The following is a 22,655-nucleotide window of genomic DNA, read 5'->3' as shown; positions in this document are numbered from 1 at the left end:
AGCTGTGTCTGGACCCTCAGGACAGCACTCGAGGGGCCACGGGCATCAGCACCTCTTCCCAACATCCTCCTCAGCAGTTGGAAATTAACTTTATTTTCTCTGGGGGATAATTATCATTTTTCTTTTCTAAGTACTAAATTAGTTGGGTGTCGCTGTCGTTGTTTGAGAAAGGGACTCCTGTAGCCCAGGCTGGCCTCAAACTCACTATGTTGTAGCCAAGTATAACATTGAACTTCTGATCCTTTGACCTCCATCTCCCTCCCAGTACTAGAATTATAGGTGTGCATGTGTATGTATGCCTGATTTATGCAGTGATGTGAATGGAACCCAGGACTTTGTTCATTTTAGGCAAGTACTTTATCAACTGCGTTACAGCCTCAGCTTATAAACCAGGTTTTTAAAGAAGTGCAATTAAAATTTGAAACAGCATCTTATTCAAGATATGGCATCTTCCCTTAGTTTACAGAACTTTATCATACATGTATGTCATGTGTAGATAGGGGCTGATGTTGAAGCTAAAAGGAAAAGCTTAGACGGTAGTGCGCACCCTTTCACTAGAAGATAAGAAGTTCAATGGAAGGATCTTAAAGAGAAAAAGTGAAGCAAATATTCCTAGCCTGACCCTCAGCTGCTTTGGGATAGTCCCTGCCTGGTGGAGCTTTTGAGAGGGCTGGATGAAATAAGACCTGGGAAGAAGCACAGCCCATCTGACTGGCACATGTCAGTGCTGAGAAAGCTAGCTAGATCTATTAGGAAGTGAGCCACATTCTGGGTCCAAGCAGTGGTTCTCCTCAGATCAAATGGCACACCAGAATTATCTAGGTTTTTTCTTTTCTTTTTAAAATTCAAGCTTAGGCTCACCTGTAAACTTTGAGTTAATTGGTCTGAGAAGAGTCCTATTCAGGTATACTTGAACTTGTTAGGTGGTTCTCATGTGCAAGCTAAGTTGAAAGATCCCTAGACTTGGGGCTGGAAAGATGGCTCAGAAATTAAGAGCACTGGCTGTTCTTGCAGAGGACCCAGGTTCGATTTCTAGCACCCACATGGTGGCTAACACCCATCTGTAACTCCAGTTCTAGGAGATTTGATGCCTTCTTCTGACCTCTGCTGGCACTGCACAACAAGGGTGCACTTACATAAATGCAGGCAATATACTCATATGCATAAAAATAATAAAAAGAATAAATAAAAAAGAACCCTGGGCTCGAAGTCTAAGAAAAAGGCCGAGGACTATATATCTTTATTACTGGATGAATACCAGGCAGATGGTAAAGGGATGGGAAGTTAAATATTATAATTAAATTTGAAAATGACATGTCGATAGAAAGCATGTGATTGTTTCAAAAAAAGATAAATAATAATCACCAGCCTAATTAGCATGAAGAAACTAGGCTTAGTAAAACTTGGTCATGCTGGCTCATGGCTTGTAATCCTAGCACTTAGGATGAGGCAGGAGAATTGCTGCAGGGTCGAGGTCAGTCTAAGTGACATAGCTGAAGGCTAGCTTGGGGTACACAGTGGGTTAGAGGTTAGCCTAGGGTATATAACCAAGACCTAGCCTCAAAAAACAAGCCAAATAAATAATAAAGAAAAAACAGAGCTCTTATCTATCTCATGGCTAAGGAGACTTGTTGATCCAGCTAAAAGGCAGAGAAAGAGCACACCTAATTAACAAGGGGGTAGTCATTTAATGCAGAAACCCAGTGAACAAAAAGAGACACAGGTGGGACCTCAAACAATACTGTGTAGTGGTACAGGGTAGCTCTTACACGGTTGATCTGGTTTTTGTTTTTTGCGTTTTTTTTTTTATGCTTTTGAATCCAGTACAAACACAGAGAATAGACTTTAATTCATAAAAGTAATAATAAGGCAACAGAAGAAAAATCCTCCTGTGACAAGGAACATCTACAAAGAATGCACAAATATCAGGTGCTGACACAACAAGACACCATTAGGACAAGTTCTGAAGATGCTGCATTAAAATTGAACAAGCCTGGTACGCTGACAAGAAAATTATACTTGCTTTGTTATGAATCCTTTTGCAAATAGAAATGACTCTCCAGTAATCATTATATACAAACTTTCTGAAATAAATGGAAATCGTACAAATTTTTCCCCATTGCAGTTCCTCTTTTCCAATGCCTAGAAATGTCCCATGGCGCTGCTCCACATTTTGCAGTCAAAGCATAAATAGTCATTAAAGCACTTGAATCCACAGTAGTCTTGTCCTTTGAAAGGCTGGGAGGTCCTGCAAGATTTTCTATCAGTCATCCAGAAAGGGCTGCAGACAACAGGTTGGAATGTAAAAGACCTCCTCTTTGTGCTTAGAATCTTGATGTGAACTCGGTTCCACTCCAGTTGGAGTCACCCACGCTGTAGCCCGGTGCAGACAGTCATACTGTAGAGTCCCTGCCAGACTTTAGATGTGCAATCTTGGTCCGGCTAATAAATGGATAAGCGATGCAGAGACCTCCAGCTGCCACAATAAAACCCAAACTGCACCAGGCGCAAAAGATAGACCAGCTGTAGCCATGTTCCACATCATGAGGCAGGCTGTAAATTAGCTTCGGGAGCCGGTTCAAATCATAGGAGATACTGGCAGCATACGTGCAGAGTGAAATGGTGCAAAATATCCCTATAAATAACACAGAGAGAACAGAACGATCAGCTATGGCTGTGCCTGAGACCAAGCAAACAGCAGACAGGCTTTTGTGAAAATCAGATCAGCTGGTAAGGCAATCACTCCAAGTTCAGAAACACCTAGAGTTCTTTTACTTGAATGAATTCATTCAATAAACATTGACAAAACAGCAGTGAAAATTCAGATAACTTGAATCAACCATATTTGTCTAGCTTTGAGTAATTATGTGTATTTGAATTTACCATTATTTTCATTTTTAAAAACTAATAAAAGTTCTGTCTTGCTGAGCATGGTGACACATGCCTTTAATCTCAGCACTCAGAAGCAGGTGGATCTCTGTATGAAGTCAGCCAGGTCTATATAGTGAGTTCCAGGTCAGCCAGGGCTACATAGTGAGACTCTGTCACAATAAATAATAAATAAATAAATAAATAAATAAATAATGCTGGTCTTTTGTTGCTTTTTGTGTACATGTTGGTGTGTGTGTCCATGTGCATATGTGTGTGTAAACACACATGCATGAGAATATGTATATGTCTGCATGTATGCAGTAGTGTATGAGTCGAGATACACATGCATGAGTGTGTGTACATGTTTGCATATGTACAGGAGTGTGGGGGGGTTGTGTGTGTGTATGTGTGTGTGTGTGTGTGTGTGTGTGTGTGTGCAGGTGAGCACAGAAGCCTGAAGACAAGTTCGAGTGTCATTGTTGAAGCTTGGTTCACTTTTTATTTTTGAGACAGGGTTTCTCACTAGCCTGGAGCTCAACCAAGGAAACTAGACTGGTTGGCTAGTGAGCCACAGAGATCTACCTGTCTCTGCCTACCCAGCAATAGGATTACTAGCACATACCACTACACCCAGCTTTTTTAGGTGGGTTCTGGGGCACAAGCTGGAGTACTTGCAAAACAAACACTTTCCAATGGTACTATCTCCCTAGACCATTTTCTTGTCTGCTTCCCTGAAGCAGGGTTTCACATAACCAAACTGGCCTCACACTCACTATGTAGCCAAGGATGACCTTGAACTTCTGATCCTCCTGCCTCCAATTCTGGAGTGCTGGTTTTATGCAGTGTTGGGGATGGAATCAAGCTTTCCTGTACAGTAGGCAAGCACTCTACCAGTCCCTAAAAATTTTGTTTTTAGGGGAAAAAACTTCTATTATCTCTCAAGTCTAAGGCAAAACAGCTGTTATTTCTTTTGCTCTATACCCGACTGATATTTTCATATAGTTCCAATCATTACACAAAGTCTGCTTTATTTCTCAATGATTATTGTGATATTTATCATGTTGCCTGTAAATAATTCAAATGAATTCTTAGAAGTAGCTACATCTTTTTGTAAGATACAGAGTCCAGCACAGGCTAGGGCCTCAGCATTTTTTTAAAAAAACAAAAGAATGAATACTTTCAAATAATATGAGTGAAGCCCAGGAATTTGGAATTGACACAAAAATCTGAGTAAGGGGATCATACACTTCAACCATGCAAATTGTAGTTAATTTGAGAGGTAAAGGAAAGCTATACACAACCCAAATTTTACTTTGTCCTATCAATCCATTACATATAACTGTCCCACAAGAACACTAAAATCGGGGCTGAAAGATAGCTCAGTTGGTAAAATGCTCACCTTGCAAACATGAGAACCTGAATTTGATCAACAAAACCCACATACAAAAGCCAAGGTTAACATTCCTAGAACTGAGAAGGCAGAGATAGACAAGATCCCAAGGGTTTGCTGGCCAGCCAGCCTAGTTTACCGGGCAAGCTCCAGGCCAATGAGAGACCCTGTCTCAAAAAACAAAGTAGACAGTTCCTGAGGAATGATTCTTGATCCTGTCCTTTGACCTCCACATGCATGGGTATGCACACACACACACACACACACACACACACACACACACACAAACGCTAAAATCAGAACGCTGATAAAAATGCTTCTTAATGTTCAAGTGATGGTCCACAGATTTAGATGCTTCTGCTCCTGAGGGGACCCCTAAGGATACTCTTTTTGGGGGATAGGCAAGAGATCAGAATGAGGCATTTACTGAGTTGATGAAATGAATGAACAAAAACAGAAAGTAGCATCCAATCAGTCAGAATGTCCTGTTCTGTTCAGAATCCTGCTCATCCCTTTGTCACAATCTGGTTTATCCCTTTGGACAAAGGAAGTGGCATCTATTTGCAAGAAAATTGCTTTCGTATCCTTAGGGATACATGCCGCATCTCCACTGCAAACAAGCACAGGTTTTAGAACTGAAAAGAGAGAGCCAAGAAGCAGGAACCCTTCCCACCTCCTTTTTAATCTGTAGACTCGGAAACTCAAAACACTAAGAAAAACAAATTTAGAGTAGGCAGCAATTTGGAGGAAATAAAGACCACCTTAATGCCACTTTACAAGTGCTAGAATTCATCTTCATTCAAATCCTGTTAAGGGCATATTGCCTAAATCTTTTTTCCAAATATACATTTAGAAAATAAATATTTTAAAAAGGATATTTGATCTGAGATAATCTGATATTTCCTACTCTTTGTCTGGTTTTGTTTCTAAACTCTAAAATAATTTTGTTTTGTTTTTTTCTAAAAAGGGTAGAATTGCATCTTCTAACTTTGTTTTTTTTAACAGCAGACATATATATCACTTTGAGTTCTCCAAGTGGGAAATTGGGTTGGAAATCATTGTTTCATAAAGGAATAGACCATTCAAAAGAATACTGCACTGTTTTTTCCAAACCTAGTAAAGAGCAAATGTTCTTACATCTGTCTACCGGACTTCTCACTGACACCAAAACAAAGACAAGGTTTGTGTACAAGACCCTTTTAAGGAATGCTGTGACAGAACAAACAGCCTGTTGGAGGAAAAATTGATCCCTGGAGTATCAACAGGTAGAACATAATGGTAGAACAATGACCCACTTACAGCAAAAAACAACTCCATTCCACACTGCGCTGTCTGCACACAGCTGAATGCCTAAAAGGAAGCATTTTTACAAGTAGCGTGGTTTTAATGACCTCTGAAAGCTTGAGTTCAAACTCAGACTTTTCGAGCATCCTTTGATGTCTAAATGCATTGGACTGGGGCGTAAGAAATACTCATTCCAGTCTGCGGCTCTGTGTGACCTTGAAATTGCCTAGCCTTTCCTGAGCCTTAGTGTCTTCATCTGGAAAAAGAAAGCAGGGGCTTGTTACTCAAGTCCCTTACTGTATCAAACTCAATGACTCTGATAATCCAAAACTAAGACATGGACCAAGCTCATTTCCTAAGACTTCTTGGTGACTATAGTACTCACTGTTAGGAAACTAAATAAAAGATTTGTCCTGTGTGTGTTGTTTTCTGAATATGCTCCCTTTGACTTTAGCTAAAATTTTGATTTTTATTAGCATCCCTCTTCCATCAACTCCATGAAACTGTTTTTGGAGAAATGTATTTTATTATTATGTCACAAGCTTATGTTGAATAGAAGATGACAGGAAACTATGCATGTTCAAGACTTAGCCAGGGCAAAAGTTTCTCAGTGCTGCCCTGTCACGGACGGTCATGCTTTCTTGAGTAGTCGGTGAGTGTGGACCCCGTGGACACGGTGCACGATAGCTCTACCCCCATTTCTTTCTTTGTCTAATTTGCCAGTGTGCTGCAGCTCCTAAAGCTAAATCCACTCTCCGCAAGAAAAAAAAAGAGAATTTTTGGCATGTCTTGGGTCCATCTTGCTTTGTGTTATGGTTTGAATCTTAAATGCCCCTCACCCCCCTTTAAACCCCCTGACCCCCTGCCAGAGGCCAAGTGTCAGAGTTTTGCTTATCAATCTGTGGATGCTAAATTTAATAATAATAATAATAATAATGATTAATAATAATAATAGTGCAGCGAAAGTGGGTCCAAGAAAGGAAGGTGACACATAATTATCCTATGGGCCAAAAGCCTGAGGGAGAAAAACAGAAGAAAGCAGTGGAGGATGATGGCAAAGGGCAGTGTAGGTTAGTGTTATCTTTCCGGTTCTCATCAAAGCATCAAATGTTAAAAATAATAATAAATAAAGCAGTCAGTCTGGGAAAGGAAGGGTAAATGTGTCAGCTTTCTTCCAAATGGTATTATATTTAATAGTGAGCACTACTGGGAAACAGTGGACCCATTAGTAGGTGGGGCTAGTAGAAGAAAATTAGGTCACTGGGTGAACCCTTGAAGGGGATATTGGAACTCCATGTTCTCTCTCTCTTTCTCCCTTCTACCCCACCTGGCCTTCTTCCCTCCCTCCTTCCACCCCTGCCCCCCTCCCCGCTTCCATCCCAGTGGTCAGGAGCAGCTTTGCTCCACCCACTCCCGCACCATGCTGTTCTCCCTAAATCCCAAAGACTGAAAGACTTTGAGCTGAAACCTCTGAAGCCAGCCATGAACCCAAAATTAAATTGGAATTGGCTTTTCCAGGTGTTTCATCACAGCTACAGAATACTAACACACCTCGAAAATCTGGTTGTCCCTCTGTTCTACTTTTTATTTGTTTTACCATGAAATATCACATGCGTCTCTGGGCCACTCGGGTCTTTTTTGTAACAGGCACTCATCAGACTGATGAAGCTTGCTTTATTTCCTGCCCCCTTGCTTCACTGGGCAGAACAGAGGGGAGGGCACACACAATGTCTGTGTGCCCTTCCCTCTTCCCACAAGCTCTCCCGACAGGCTGCTGCTCCTCTACTAATGTCTACTTTCCTTCTAAGAAGCTCCCGCGTTGTGCGTTGTTCTGGGAAAGAAAAAAGAAAAGGAGAGGTGAACAGGAAGATGTGCTCTTTACAGACACTCACATCTCTTAGAAGTTTGCAAACTAGATGTTGGTACAGTTATTCTTGGTGGGATGGGAAGGTTGATTTATGTTTATACAAGGAAATATACTGAGAAGAAATCACGCATTGTTTCCATTTTCTCCCCCCAAATTTTAGTTTCTAAAAAAGAAAAACTTGTCCCAATCAAGATATTTTTTAAAATCCTTCTAAATTTAACACATCAGGGGGAAAAAAAAACCACTTTTTAAGTATAAAAGCATGCTTATTTCCTCTGGGTCCATATTTTAGTTTTGATACTGTGGGTTCTATTTTAGGTTCCACAGGCAGATCTTACATATTCGTGTGTATGTGTTTGATAGGACTACCATAACAACCTAGAACAAACTGGGTAGCTTTCAAAGAGAGATGAATTTGACCAGAATTCTGGAGTCTGTGAATCTGAGCTCTGGGCATCAGCAGGGTGGTTTGCTTCTGAGAACTCTCTCCTTGCTTTGTAGATAGCTGTCTTCTCCTCATGTCTATCTGTGTCCAAACTTCCCCTTCATTAAGAACAACACTGTTCATATTGGTTCAGGGATTCAACCAATGCTTAATTTAACTTAGGTTTCCCTTTAAAGATCCTATTTCCAAGTTAAGTCACGCTTTGAGGTCCTGGGGATGGAGGATTTAACATGAGAGTTGTGGGAGAAACAGCTTAACCCACACGTAACATTGTGTGAGAAAGGTTCCCCAGTCCTGAGCTTGCTCCTGCCTATTGCTGGGTGCATCTTCAAAGAATGAATAAGTGTGTTTGTGTATACTCAATGAATGAAGTATACCTTTCTCTCTTTTATAGTCTTAGCAAGATTGTACTATCTTAAGTATTATTTAACCACTTACTCAATTATTTATTATCCTCCATGTCTCAGTCTAGTTCTAGTTAGATTAGAGGTAATTTCATGTTTTCTTGGTCATAGCCATAACTCATTCAAAAACGATATGGTCAGGAACCCAAAATGTTCTCTCCACTTTCCAATGCACATTTCAGACAAAGGTAGTAGATACCTCTTGGACTTCCTGTATAGTCCACATGTTTCCTAACAGAGCTAAGGGCATAGAGTTAAGAAAACCTTCTAACAAAACTGAATTCTACAATTAATTTATACTCTCTTAAGAAGTAGTTCGTACCAAATCATTCCATGTAAGACTTACCTACTCACCAAGTCACTTCAGTTGACAATCTAGTTCATGCAAAGCATGTGAAGGTTTGCAGATACTTCTGCATTCAAAAAGGTCAGACACTAAGAGACTATCTTGACCATCCGTAGGGAGAGGGGCTACTTCATTCTTCACTCCAGCTTTCCCATCCCTTCCTCTCCTCCCCGACAAGCTCACACTCTCCAGCCCAGCTGGTGGCCCAAGGAGAGAGAGAGGTTCCCCAGTGCTGAGCTTGCTCCTGCCTATTGCTGGGCGCATCTTCAAAGAATGAATAATTGCTGGTTTCCTGACAGGCCCTGTATGCAGTGACTTTTCTTATAAAATATTAAAAAGTTTTCTGCCAATATCCTTAGTTACAAGATACCATGATATCACATAAGTGCAGGACTAGAAGGGATATTTTTAGATGTGGACAGCAAGTAAATTCATGCTAGCACCCCAGATCATCAGCCTGCTTTCCTACCTTAAAACCTTTGCAGTGCTTGTGACCAACGGGTAAGATGTAGTTATGGTGACCGCCTCTCATTTTTCCCCTCCTTCCTTTGATGCGCTTAAAAGGTTGAAAGGAGTGCCTGATAAATAACCAAACTACAACACCCAAAGGCATAGACATTGATCTTCTTTCCCTGCTCTTCAAAGAATGGTGTGCCCATCATAATTCTGCTCTTTTTGCCCTTCCAGCGAAAATGCCACATGTCACATTCACACAGATTACTCAAAACCATGCCTACATTGTCTTAACTAAATGACAGGACAGGACTACTAAAGACAGATACAACTTTTAATAAGTAGATAAGAAAACACCAAATACAAAATCCATGATCTGCAATTCCTTAAAAATAAAACTTTTTCTGCAAGATTACATTAATCTCAATCTCCTTGATGGTAGAGCCTGCCCTGGTCCAAGGCAGTTATTGTCCTCATTGATCCTGTAGTGTGAATATTCATATGTTTTTGTTACAGAAATGCTTATTTTGCCCCAGATCATGCTGAAAATGTTCAGTAATACAGAAATAAGTGCTATATTATCTTTCTAAAATAAATTTAAATCCAAAACACATCTAGACCCCAGGGTTTCAGATAAAGTATTAAGGATCTGTAGTCTTGGGGTCACAGTTGATGGACAGAAGCTTAAAACTGGAGAGTCTTGGGGCTGGAGAGATGGCTCAGCGGTTAAGAGCTCTGGATGCTCTTCCAGAGGACCTGGGCTCAGTTCCTAGTACCCACATGGCAGCTAACAACTGTCTGTAACTCCAGTTCCAGGGGATCCAATGCCCTCTCTGGCCTGCTCGGGCATTGTATTGACATGGGTACACTTACATACATGCAGACAAAACACTCATACACATAAAATAAATAATTTTTTTTTTTTTAACTCCTGGAGAGACTTTCTGCCTCAGGCCTCTGTGTATGTCCTTGTGCCTGGGTGTGTGCACAGGACATCAGAAGTGTCATGTGAGACCGCTTGGGGGAGGTGAGATCTCCCTGCCTCAGATCCTGCTCAAGGAACCCTTGCAAAGGAAAGAGCAAGGGCGGGGCAGTGAGGATGGTATAGCCCAGCTCCCAGGTGTGAATTGATAATCCAAAGCTGTTGTTCCAGTCCTCAGGGCTGGTCTGCATGCAGTGGGGCAGGAGGAGGAAGGTTGTTGTTAGACACTTTCCACTTCAGCAACTCAATTGTCACATCACTGATGTTCGTGAAGGGTTGGCTAATAAGTTCAGGCAGAGAATGAAGACACCAGCGTTATTAGAAGGGGCTAAGTTTAGCATCCACAATCTATGGGAAGGCTGCTGTCTAGAGCTGCTGCAGACAGTCTGCTTAATTAAAATCAATTCCTTTAACCCTTCGGTGCTGTCATCTCCCACGACTGCCTCAGAAGACTTTCTAGCTAACTTAGCTCATGTAGTGGATTAACAGCTATCTCTCAGTGTTTACAAAAGAGCCTCTTTAGCAAGCTGTGGTCCTCATTCCGCACGTGGTCCTGAGTATCCAGGCCTTGATGTTGGAGTTCTCCCATTACCAGGCACCAAGAGGTTTTCCATTGCTTTTCTATTACTCTTCTACAGCCCCAGTTTGCCTTCACCTAATCAAACTTCTAGAGATAAAACTCAAAGTCTATGAAGTTAGGGAAAAAAGTACTATAATAACTAAACTGATATAATTCTCAAACTGAAAATATGTAATTATATCTTGGAATATAAATTTGAAATTCTATATGTCTATGATAACTTTTGTGTATTGTTCACTGACAAAATTATACTACCAAGCTTCAACAATAATGTGAAATTTGTCACTGTTCCTATAATGTGAGTTCACCCCCTTTCCAACTTCTCTGACCTATACAAAGTTTTTCATAATAACCATATTATTTCTCAAAAAAGCAATGTTAGTTTTTTTAATCTTAAAAAAACCCTGAAAAACCAAAACAACAACAAAAACCTGGAATCTCTAAACCCCGCTGCAAGGGACAGAAGAACACAGTATCCTGGCAACTGCTGGTTCTCTCCTGTGACTACTCATACTAAACTTCCACATTCCTTTTTATAAAAACCAGACCATCTCCTTGGCCTTTCTGGGAGTACTGCTAGGCCAAACTTGTGTAGTCTTCTGATTTATTACAAAGCTAACAGCCATTTCAGATGCCAAGCGTCCTTAACTATTCATGCACCACCCATGTTTTTTTAAATGTCCTTAACAATAATGTTTGTGGTTTTTGTCAAATCTAGAGATTCTTGCATTTCCCTAGTAAGGGATTGTGCCTTTCCAGAGTTTGGGGGAAACAGCCAGGCATGATGGTACATGCCAGCAATCCCAGCAGTCAGGAGGTAGAGGCCAGTGGATCTCTGTGAGACTGGAGCCAGCCTAGTCTACATAGTGAGTCCCAGGCTAGCTGGGGCTACAGGAAGACCTTATCTCAAAACAACAACAACAAATTAAGGAAGGAAGGAAGGAAGGAAGGAAGGAAGGAAGGAAGGAAGGAAGGAAGCCCACTCTTGGGTCACTAAGCCAGAGCCTAACCCCTACCCCAAATGATTTGCCACTCAAGGCCCCCAACCTCTTTCTGGGGCTTCTAGCATCCTGTTTCAGTGCACTTCCCTTTTCTGAGCTCCCACCACACCTGTCCAAGCTCAAAGTACACACATTGTGGGCCTTTGTGCATGCCAGTGCAGGACTGGGTCCCATTTACCCCTGGATACCCAGCCCAGCTTAGTTGCTTTCCATAGATGTCACAGGGCACAGTGGTGCACACCTAAAACCCCAGCATTTGCGAGACTGAAGTAGGAGGATTAGAAGTTCAAGACTAGGACTGGGGATATAGCCCAGTTGGTAGAATGCTTACCTAGAATGCACAAAGCCCTGGGTACAGTCCTCAGTCCTGCATAAACTGGGTGTGGTGGCTCATACCTGTAATACCAGGTACCTGGGAGATGAGACAGTAGGATCAGACATTCAAGATCATCCTTTATTACATAGCCAGTTCAAGACCAGCCTAGGATACATGAGACCCTGTCTCAAAGAAGGAAGGGAAGTGGGAGGGAGGGAGGGAAGGAGGGAGAGAGGAAGGAAGGAAGGAAGGAAGGAAGGAAGGAAGGAAGGAAGGAAGGAAGGAAGGAGAAAAACTAACAACCAAACAACCGTTTGGAGGAAGCGAACCTATACTTCTTCGGTGTATATGGGGACAGAAACCAAAACTGTGGGGAAAAATAAATAAGAGGAGATTTTACTAGCCACGAGGCCCCAGCAAGGCTTTGGGGAATCCTTGGACAGTTCCATCACTGTGTCTGCTCACTGGACAGATACCCATAGGCTGGCCTGGAGGGTTCAAATCCTCCTCCCAAACCTCTGGAACTAGATTCAGTCTTTCTGTATTACGTCATTGGTAGCCACCGGATGTTCACCAAAATCCGGACAAATTAACTTGGTTTTCTGCTCAAAACTAAGCTGGACCCATGGGACTTCTGAACATTTTATCAGGACATGTCTGATAGGCCACAGACTAGGCCACGTTACTGCATGGAAAGGAGGAAGGCTAGAGTGAAATGAAGGGATGCTGTCTATTGTCACGTTATGACCACTAGGTGAGCATGCTAGAAAACAAGGCACCTTCTACTTGTTGGCTCTGAGAGAAAGATACACAAAAGACGGTGAGGGCACGTGTGAAAATATCATGAAATCCATTATTTTGTACAGTTAATATATGCTAATAAAAAAGAAAAACATGATGTCAGCCCTGGAGTCATGTCACTGTCTTGTGTGAACACAGGCTTGATAAATGACCCGTCACAGTGAAAAGTGTTGGAAACATCTTGTCATGGTCATTTGAGTAGCAGAACTCCAGGGAAGTGGAAATGAACTTACTAGAAATGGACATCTTGGGTGGTATTGTTTCTCAGCTGGGTATATTCTGTGAAGCTTGACTTGGCATACACTCATTACTGACATACTAACGTTTTGTGAAGAGTCAAAAGGAACCATGTTCCTCTGAGGCTACCTCAGCTAGCATTAGCCATCAACTTGACTCCCAACTCCCTAGGCATGCTTCCCACACCCCTTAGGTTTTAAGTAAAGCCAACCTCTGTTTAAAACCGTCTAGCAGTTTCTATCACTGTAACTTCAAGTTCAAACTCTTCTCTTCATCAAGAAATCTCTAAAGGTTTTGTCCCTGACCATGGCTCCCACCGTGCATGACTCGCTCCTTCCCTTTTCCCTCCTCTCTTCCTTCCACAGCTCCTGCCCAGGCTTTGGTGCTGGTACTGCCTCAGCCCACAGCTCTCTCCCAGCCACTCACTGGCTGCTCCTCACAATCTAACTCAGAAATCAGCACAGCCCTACCTGACTGCGCCCTGCTCACTTTTTCCACAGCTTTTATTACTATCACAAATCATTGTTTGTGTCTCTCCAAAATAAAAAAGGACAGGGTGTTGCCTGCTCTCTTCACTGTGTCTCTAAGACCTACAGCAGTGTCTGACATGGGAAGTCCCCAAACAGCATCTGCGGAGGCAAATGACACCACCTCCTGCAGGGGGACATTGAGCTGACTCTCAGCCTGGGAACTTTTCTAACACCCTTCCACTCCATGAGCACTCCTCATAAGCAATGAGACAGAAAATACCAGAACTGGCTCCACTGGGGAGTAAACACAGGGCACTTTCTTCAGCCCTACTAATACCGCCTTGGGGAAACCGGAGATACACTTTGTGTACTGTTTTCTCTAAAGTCTGTCTTTCCCACCAAAGCTGAAGGAATTTCCAGTGGCTCTCTTCTCACCAGTGAAAATAAAATTTGGAGATGTGACCAAGTGAGGCTGGATGAAGACAGAGCTGGGAGAGGTCGCCTGTGGTATGCGGCATACCTGTCATGAGGAACAGGAGTCCAGCCACGTGCTGGGTCAGGCTTTCCTCCCAGAAGAAGCTGACGGTGGCCACGATGCAGCCACACAGCAGGACAGCTACCGCCATGCCCAGGAAGCCAGCAGTGATTCTTCTTAGATCTAATCTCAAAACAGAAACAGTCAAAATCTGAGGCAGAGTCAGGGAAACGACTGAAACTACTGAACAGAGAGTTCTGTTCACATTGTGAAAATAAACTACTTAAGCAGGCCAAGAGCCTGCAGGATGAAGGGTTTGGAAAATTCACATATCTGGTATCTGTGGGTATAACCAATGGCAGGATCAGTATTCCCCTCTGCATGTAAGAAGTCAATTACAATGACAGAACAGGAAGGGCGACAGGCCCCAGGGTAAACCTAGGAGAGCAAGTTACATAGTAAGCTGAGTGAGGTTGATTCGAGAAATACATCCTTAGCCTTCAAAGACCAGCAGGGTTGGGCATGGTGGCACATGTCTTTAATCTCATCACTCAGGAGGCAGAGGCAGGCAGATCTCTGTGAGGTCAAGGGCTACATAGCAAGTTTCAGGCTAGCTGGAGCTACAGGGAGACTTTGTCTAAAAAATAAATAAATAAATAAATAAATAGCAGCAGAGATGAATGTTACCACCACAACAGTGGCTCTTACTAACCTGGCGGTGTTGGAGGAAGAACTTACAAGGTGAGTTTATGCTGAAATAGGGTTTTGTTGGAGCATCATGGATGCCAATTATTTTTGCTTTTCATTTATGTCTACTCGATCTCACAGAGATATGCCAGCCTCTGCCTCCCAAGTGCTGGGATTAAAAGCATGTGCCACCATGCCCAGCTCTCCGATGCTTCTTAAAACAATAGTTCCTAAGCATATACAGCTATCCCCAAGGCCAGGCAACAAATTTGGACCAAGAACAGCTGCAGCACGTCTTGGCCCACAGCAGGTTTGAAGTGTGGGCTTCTCTGCTACTGCAGAAGTAGCTAAACAGCTGCCACCTGGCTAGTTTGTACAGCTCCTGGGCATCTCGGGGTCACTGCATGGAGGGAGGACATGTCGCAATAGCCTTAAATCTTGGCCCAGCATCTTAATCATATGTAGAGTGTCCCTTTTCCTTGAAAGGGATTTCCTAAATTCCAGCTCAAAGATTTAAAATTTTTAATCCAAATTAAAATGGCATTAAGAGAAAGCCTAGCATCACAAAATAAGGGGCCAGGGATAAAGACAATCTAGAGATGCTGCATTTAATGTTATAGGTATAAGCAATTTGGAGATATCCATATCCGAGCACAGGAAATAAAATAGTTTAGTCATTATTATCTATCTTGCAAGCTCTCAAATTCCCTGTGATTGCTGGAAAGCACAAAGGTTAGATACAACCATTGTGGGACTGACATCAGTTCCAGACATATCCATATCTGCTAAATGTGATACAGCCCACCAGGAGTGGCCTTCTTAGAAGGAACCAGGTGTAAGCCTGCTGAAGCATCTTTCTATGAGAAACTCCCCCAGATGAATGCTCACATTCTTTCCTTGCTGGCCAACACCAAGGTTAAAGGGATGCGGTCCTATTGCAAGATCCTAGAATGATTTTTCTACCTGGCCAGAGCCAATAACAATGAAATTCATCTTCACAGATGCTTAAGACAAGGACGTTCAAATGTGCTCATAAAGAATTAAGAAGTCCGGGCACTTAGATAAGAGTCCCACTTGAATTTACTGAGAAATGGCAGTTAAGATTTGCCAGCAAGAAAGAACTTTTGAGAAGTCAGTCATAGGTTTAGGACATAAACTGCTTTTTATCCAATGACTTTCCAGGTCCTAAAGTTACCAGCCAATATTTGTATTAGACTACTGGTCAGGACACTATATGAGCTTTAATGTTTGTGTAGGGAATTGAAACAGAGCCTTGTCCTCTACAGGGCAATTTATTTACAAAATGAGATTTGTAGTCATCTGCAGTGGCTTTTTCTTCAGGAAACACGATCACTGCAGTCTTTGCTGCTCATTCATTGAAAAACCAAATGGCAATGTTGACTTCTGACCCTGGAAAGCCCTGCGAAGAACTCAGGGCCTTGCTTTGTTTTCAAACGTGCTACCTATCACCAGGCAGCTTGGATCAACAATTTCCAGGTAAAGGTCAGCCCCCTTTAGTTTCACATTGCATGATCCTGTCTAGATTTTCACATTTTCCTGACAGTGAAAAAGAACAGTTCTTTCCATTGAGATATAGGGGTAACAGATTACCTCTGAGAAAGGTATGACATATGTTCACAAAGGTATTTTTGACAAAAATACAATGATCTGACCTAAACACAGTAAGTAAAATAAATACTATGTAAACAAAACAAAAATAAGAGCAATGAAGGCATAATCTTTTGGGGTTATAAGACAAGCGACAGGACAGGTCTTTGTACCCATGACTTGGTGAAGAAAAAGTTCAGATGTTCTGGAAAGATGGCTCAGCAAATAAAGAGCATGTACTTCCCTTCCAGAGGTCCTGAGTTTGATTCCCAGAACACACTTCAGGTGGTTCACAACTATAAGTAACTCCAGAGTGCCAGAGGAATTCCAATGCTCTGTTTTCTGAGGTCACGTCCTGCACTCACACACACGCCCCAGGCCCACCCTCCACATACATGTAACTTAAAATAAAAATAAATCTTTTTAAAAAAAAGATTCAATCTCTCCCATCCCAGGGGATCCAACACCCTCTTCTGACCTCCATGGGCATTGCACGACATGGGTGCACTTCCATACAAGCAGGCAATACACTCATACACATAAAATTAAAGTAAGAAATAAAATATTTTTTTAGAAAGATTCAGTCACCTGCTACGTAGAAATGCCACCCAAGCAGATAGACACACTGCACTGTGTTGTAGGGTTTCATGCCTAATTTTCTTACAATTGGTTTATAAACAAGTTGTGGCCACACAGCTCAGGGAATTAAGGCTTAGAGCATCTGACCAAGTTCAGTTGGACCCAAAAGCTCACATAGGTTAAGCACCTTTTAGTCCAAACATAAGAGGGTGATGGGAAGATGTTTTTGTCCCAGAAGAAAAACATTTCCAGACCGATCCTTTCGCAGAAATACTTACGAAGTAGGTGCCATTCATCTTGCTGTATTGTCTTGGTTAAATTGAAAGGAATGTTTCTTAAGCGGATTGGCTGAGAGAAGTGGTACTTGATAGCTGTGCATCGCTGCGCAATACCTTGAAGGAAATAAGAAATGCGATTACCAGCCTTCTCATTTATAATAGAATTCTAGAGCCCAAGGCAGAATAATTTATCCTAAATCAGGTTGAATGGGAGCAGGTAAAGGGATTTCTTGATTATTATCATTAACAGAGGCAACTCATGGTAGCAAAAACCTAAAAACTGAAATATTTTTAAAAATCACATTCCATTTTTGCATGCATTAAGCTATATATATGCATATATATTCTACTAAAGTCTTTTCAATACTGAGTTTGTACGACTTAAACACAAAGCTATTCAAGAAAAATATGGCCTAAAATATAGAGATGGTTTAAGAAATGGGCTTAGAATTTAAAATTAACATTTGAGTGATATGGCTGAACTTGAGCTAGCCTCAAACTCTGAATTAAGTTGCATAAAAAATTTCATTAGGATGTATGTTATTTGGAAACTAGGAAATATTTTCCCATAAAATCAACTTCAACATGATGGTTTAGGTGATCTTTACATCTCCACACAAAAGTCTATCTAACCCTCAGGCAGCTACTGTCACTCTTTAACAGGAAGGTGACTGGCTTGAACTACAGACCTTGAGAAAAGCTAATAATAAAAGTCGAAAGGCAGAAAATAAATTATTTACTTCCCTTATGGTGACATGGCCAGTCCTAGGCACACACAATACTTTGCTATGATTACATGTACCCATTAATTCATCTAGTACCGCTCCTTCCCATCACCCCTACCCAATGTGTTTATCACATGACTTTATACATCTGCTCTTCTCCTTAAGCCTTCTGAATCCCCTGGACAGTATTTGCCTTCTCTTAAAATTCAGCAACAAACAAAACTTTCTCTCAGTGTAAATCAACCTGGCCAACTGTTTGAATAAATTAAATCTCATTAAACTAATTTTCAAAACAATGTATGTGTATGATAGTCCTTTAACCCCAGCAGCTGTTAAGAAAAGAATCCTCACAGATGCAAATTAACCTCTAATGGTTAGAATCTGAGTAAGTATAAAAGCAAAGTGAAATTAAAAAAAAAAAAAAAAAAAAAAAAAAAAACTAGACAGCAAAAGGAGATTAATCTTACAGAAATAAAAAGGAGTATAAGAGAACACCGGATACCATGAAAACATATATGACAGCACAGTAGGTAAGACAGGTGCAGTAACAAAGTCCTAGAAAGGCACAAACTCAAAGACGAATTCAAGAAGCAATAAGAGGGGCTGGAGAAATGCCTCAGTGGTTAAGGACACTGGTTATTCTTGCAGAAGACCCAGGTTCAAATGCCAGCACCCACATGGCCACTAACAACTGTCTGTAACTCCAGTTCCAGGGCACCTGACCGCCTCTTCTGACCTCCACAGGCATTGCATGACACAGGTGCACTAACCTATATGCAGGCAATACATGCATATGCATAAAATAAAAATAATAATTAAAAATTTTAAAAAAGAAACAATAGGAAATCTGAATGTACCTACACTAGGAATAGAGATTGAGTTAGTAATTAACTTAGTAAAAATTTTCAAGGAAAAGTCCAAGACTAGATGGCTTGGCTAGTTAGTTTTTACCAACTGTTTAAAGAAAAATTAACAAATTTTCAGACAAAAACAAATAGAAGTGGAAGTAATATTTCCTAACTCATTCTACAACATGAAACGAAAGACATCACAAGAAAAGGAAATCATATTATATTCTTGTGTGCATGTGTGTATGTGCTCGACCACACAGGGAGACCAGAAGACAGCCTCAGGTGTCATTCATCAGGCACTGCCAGCTTTGTTTGCCTTTGTGTTTGCTTGCTTGCTTTGGAAGCTGGCCTAGAACTCAGCAGGCAGCATGGGCCAGTTGGCCAGTAAACCAGAGACCAACCTGTCTCCTATTCCCAGTGCTGGGATTACAAACTTGCATCATCACACCAAGCTCTTTTTTAAAAAAAACATGGGTTCTAGGGATCAAACTCAGGTCCTCATGTTTACAAGGCGAACATTTTATCTACTGAGCCATATCCCTAGCCCTGGGAAATTATATAATATTCTTTACCTATATAGGCAAAAGATCCTTCACCATAATAGCAAACTGAATCCAGCAACATTCAAAAAGATCTATGCAGCCATGCATGATGACACATGCCTTTATCTCAGCACTTGGGAGTCAGAGGCAGGTGAATCTCTGTAAAACAGAGGCCAGTCTGGTCTATATAGCAAGTTGCAGGCCATCTTGGGCTACAGGGAGATGCTGTCTTTAAAAAAAAATAAAATATTCATCATGAACAAGTGAGATTGATCTCAGGAATGCAAATTGGTTTGCTATACAAAAAGTAATTTATGCAGCATATCATATATAGAATAAAAGATAGAAACAAGCTGATCATCTCAAACACACAGCAAAAGCATGTGACAAAAAAATCCATTTGAGGGGTTGGAAGAGATGGTTCAGTGAGGAAAAGAGCTCACTCCATAAACATGATCACTGGAGTTTAGATTCCTCGGCATGCACATAAATGGGGGTGGAGATAGCAGCCCACATGAAATCCCAGCACTCGTGAGGCAGAGATGGGGGATCCCCAGGACGAGCTGGCTAGCTAGACTATCAGAACTGTCAGGCTGTGGGTTCAAGTAAGATCCCCTGTCTCAATATATAAGGTGGGGGGTGATTGAGGAAGCTACCCCACATTATTCTCTGGCCTCCACACATATGCACACCCACACACGTGGGAATACACTTACACATGCACACCACACATATGTGAAAAGAGTCCAGTTAACACTCATCAATGACCCTGGGTATTGTTATTTCCATTAAACAGAAAGAAAGCTGAAGCTCAAAGAGGTTAAGTAATTAGCCCAAGGCCACAGAAAGGAAGTGAGTCTTAATGTATTTGCTGTTAGACAAACCACTCAGGAAAGGAAGGGTAGAATTCTTTAACCTTTTAGAAATTCACGTTAATTCTGTAGATTTTTACAGTTGTAGTTCCAAAATACATGGTTAATTTAATATGAAAAATCATTTTTTTTACAGTTTAGTACCAACATAAGCACTTGGGGGAACAGAACTGACTCCTGATGGAGGGCTCTGTCTGTGTATTTTCTACACATGCCAATACATGTTATTTGGAAGCTGACTGGCTGCATGACTGATTCAACAGCTTCCCCCTACCTGTATCTCTTATAAGATGCTACATGCTGGAGATGGGATGTGAACTGGAGAAACCAGCTGTCTCAGGCTCAGAGGAATTGGCCTCAGAACAATTTCTGTGTTTAGGGAAGTATGTGGTCCCTTAGACCACTGCAAATGTTCTCAGGACCCAGCTCCTTCTCTGACCGTTGAAGGGAGTGGGCAGGATCTCAACAGGCAGCAATACAACAGGAAGAGGGTAGCGGCTGGTTGGGCGCTCTGCTTGCGCCAAAAATGAGGTAAGTGGTGTACACACTACCAAATAGCCTTTCCTTCCCCACTGGGATCTCAGCCTACACTCAAGATACCAAGGATGCGAACATGAGAAGCCAAACAGGGTGAGGGGAGGGACCAGATCTAGCGAGTGGCGCTCAAAGATTTCAAAGAGGACGGGTCTGCCCAGAGCTCTTGAGCAGAGCTCGTAAAATAACGTCCTGTGTTCCTGGTGCTCCGCTCCCTGGGAAAATGATTACAGAGACTTTAGCAGAATTAAAAGAGAAAGTGAGAGGGATGATCAGCAGTCATGTCAGAGACCAGTCGTGAGATTTTGATGTCCTTGGTCTTAAATACTAGTTCCACTGTCACAGCAGAAAGTCAAACAGATTAGAAAGGGAAAGCATACTTAGGTTTGGCTTCCCCCAGCACATGCATTAAACTGACAAAGAGAAATGTGACAAAAATCACACGAGAAGAGACCTGCAGCTGCTCGATTGCTTGCCAAAAACGAAGTATGTGCTATTGATTAAAAAGAGAGATGTTTACACAAGTATTCACATACAGTATTGATAGATGGGGGCAAAGACAGAAGTTTCCTGTGGTAATGTTAAGGGGTGATACCGGGGAATTCCACAAGGAGGCGTTAGATTCCAGTGCTTACAAAGCCACACATGTAAACTCTGAAATCAACCCTGCTTTCTGGGCTTAGAGAGGATGAATCTGGCGCTCTGCAAAAGAACACAGAACGCATGAGCTCATGGCACCAGATGGCATCGCACAATGGGGGGAAAAGCATGCAGAGGGCCGAAAAGAACAAGTTGTAGTCTATATTTAGTGATTAATTAGCTTCTTAAAGGGCCAAGTAGAGCCACTTTAATGATGATAAAAACCATAGAATAAGATATATAAATAAATATGTTGCACTGGGGTGAGGAACAAACCCTTTGGTCTGGTGAATTGCTGCTGTTTCTAATGCTGAGAGATGAACTAATTTCAAGCTGTCACAGGGAGCCACACTGGAGATGAAAAGATGGAGAAAGCCAGGAAGCAGAAAATGCTCTAAGTTATTACTATTAGTCAACAATGAGGCATTATTCTGGTCTTGAAGGCAGACAGGATATGGGTTTGAATCCTGATTGTGTGATTTAGCAAATGACTTAACCTGAGCCTCAGTTCCTGTTCCTGTAAAAGAGGACAGCAGGTGGCAGATATTTCATAGGAAAGAAAAACGTGGCTCAGGACTTAGCCCAGGCTGTAAGCACTCCACACACATCAGAGCTGGACTGAGTTATCTCTTGGCACTTGACCGTGTTTATTATACAAAACCACTGCCACGTACCAGGAATCTATACCTTTATTGGCCATCACAGATTAACCCTCGTGTACAGAGAGATAATGTGCTATGGCTGCCAAACAATGGCCCAAACATATCAGGTCTCAGCTCCCTCTCCATTCTTACCAGCTCATACAAGATTCCTATCACCACATCCCTGAAGAGAAAGATTGCTAACTGCCCTCCACACCACTCCTCTCTCAGACCTTAGCCCACACATGTGCTGCTGCTGAATTCACCTGCGGTGTTGAGGTCTAGGGTTTCTGGGGCCTCAAATGGAATACGAAGACCTTTGAAATTTTTCTGCATCTACCTATCTTTTACAGTATCATAAATTTATATTACTTTTTTAAAAAATTCTTATTTGGGACCTGGGCATGGTGGCGCACGCCTTTAATCCCAGCACTCGGGAGGCAGAGGCAGGCGGATCTCTGTGAGTTCAAGGCCAGCCTGGTCTACATAGTGAGTTCCAGGACAGCTGGGGCTACAGGGAGACCCACACCCAACCCACTTTTGTACTTGTTTAGACACTTATTTCCGATTGGCTCTACCACCACTTTTTTTTTAATCAAATGCTTTTTTTTACATTATTTATTTAATAATCATATAATTAGAAGCAGCATTTCATTACAACAGCATTGACATATTCAATAACAATTTCCAGAGCTAAGATGTATCTCTTTCAAAATTGGCTGTAAATTTTTAGGCTTACAGTTGAATCAATACAGCTATACAATATTGTACTCAATA

The 22,655-nt window shown here is 41.7% G+C and overlaps 1 protein-coding gene across 1 annotated transcript in view; it reads right to left on the bottom strand.

Moving 5' to 3' along the window:
- Positions 1-1,668: 1,668 nt before the first annotated feature.
- The window catches only part of Tmem178a (transmembrane protein 178A), a 68,196-nt gene continuing 47,209 nt past the window's right edge, over positions 1,669-22,655 (bottom strand). The window contains exons 2-4 of the mRNA XM_008845508.1: positions 17,075-17,188; positions 13,968-14,105; positions 1,669-2,635 (exon numbers count right to left, since the gene is read on the bottom strand). Coding sequence (XP_008843730.1) covers positions 2,394-2,635; positions 13,968-14,105; positions 17,075-17,188 — 494 coding nt within the window. The 3' untranslated portion in view covers positions 1,669-2,393. The remainder of the gene's footprint in view (positions 2,636-13,967; positions 14,106-17,074; positions 17,189-22,655) is intronic.

The sequence above is a fragment of the Nannospalax galili genome, unplaced genomic scaffold, assembly GCF_000622305.1.
Source record: "Nannospalax galili isolate Female #2095 unplaced genomic scaffold, S.galili_v1.0 scaffold622, whole genome shotgun sequence".
Taxonomy (NCBI): Eukaryota; Metazoa; Chordata; class Mammalia; order Rodentia; family Spalacidae; genus Nannospalax; species Nannospalax galili.
This window is presented reverse-complemented; position numbering and strand designations above follow the sequence as displayed.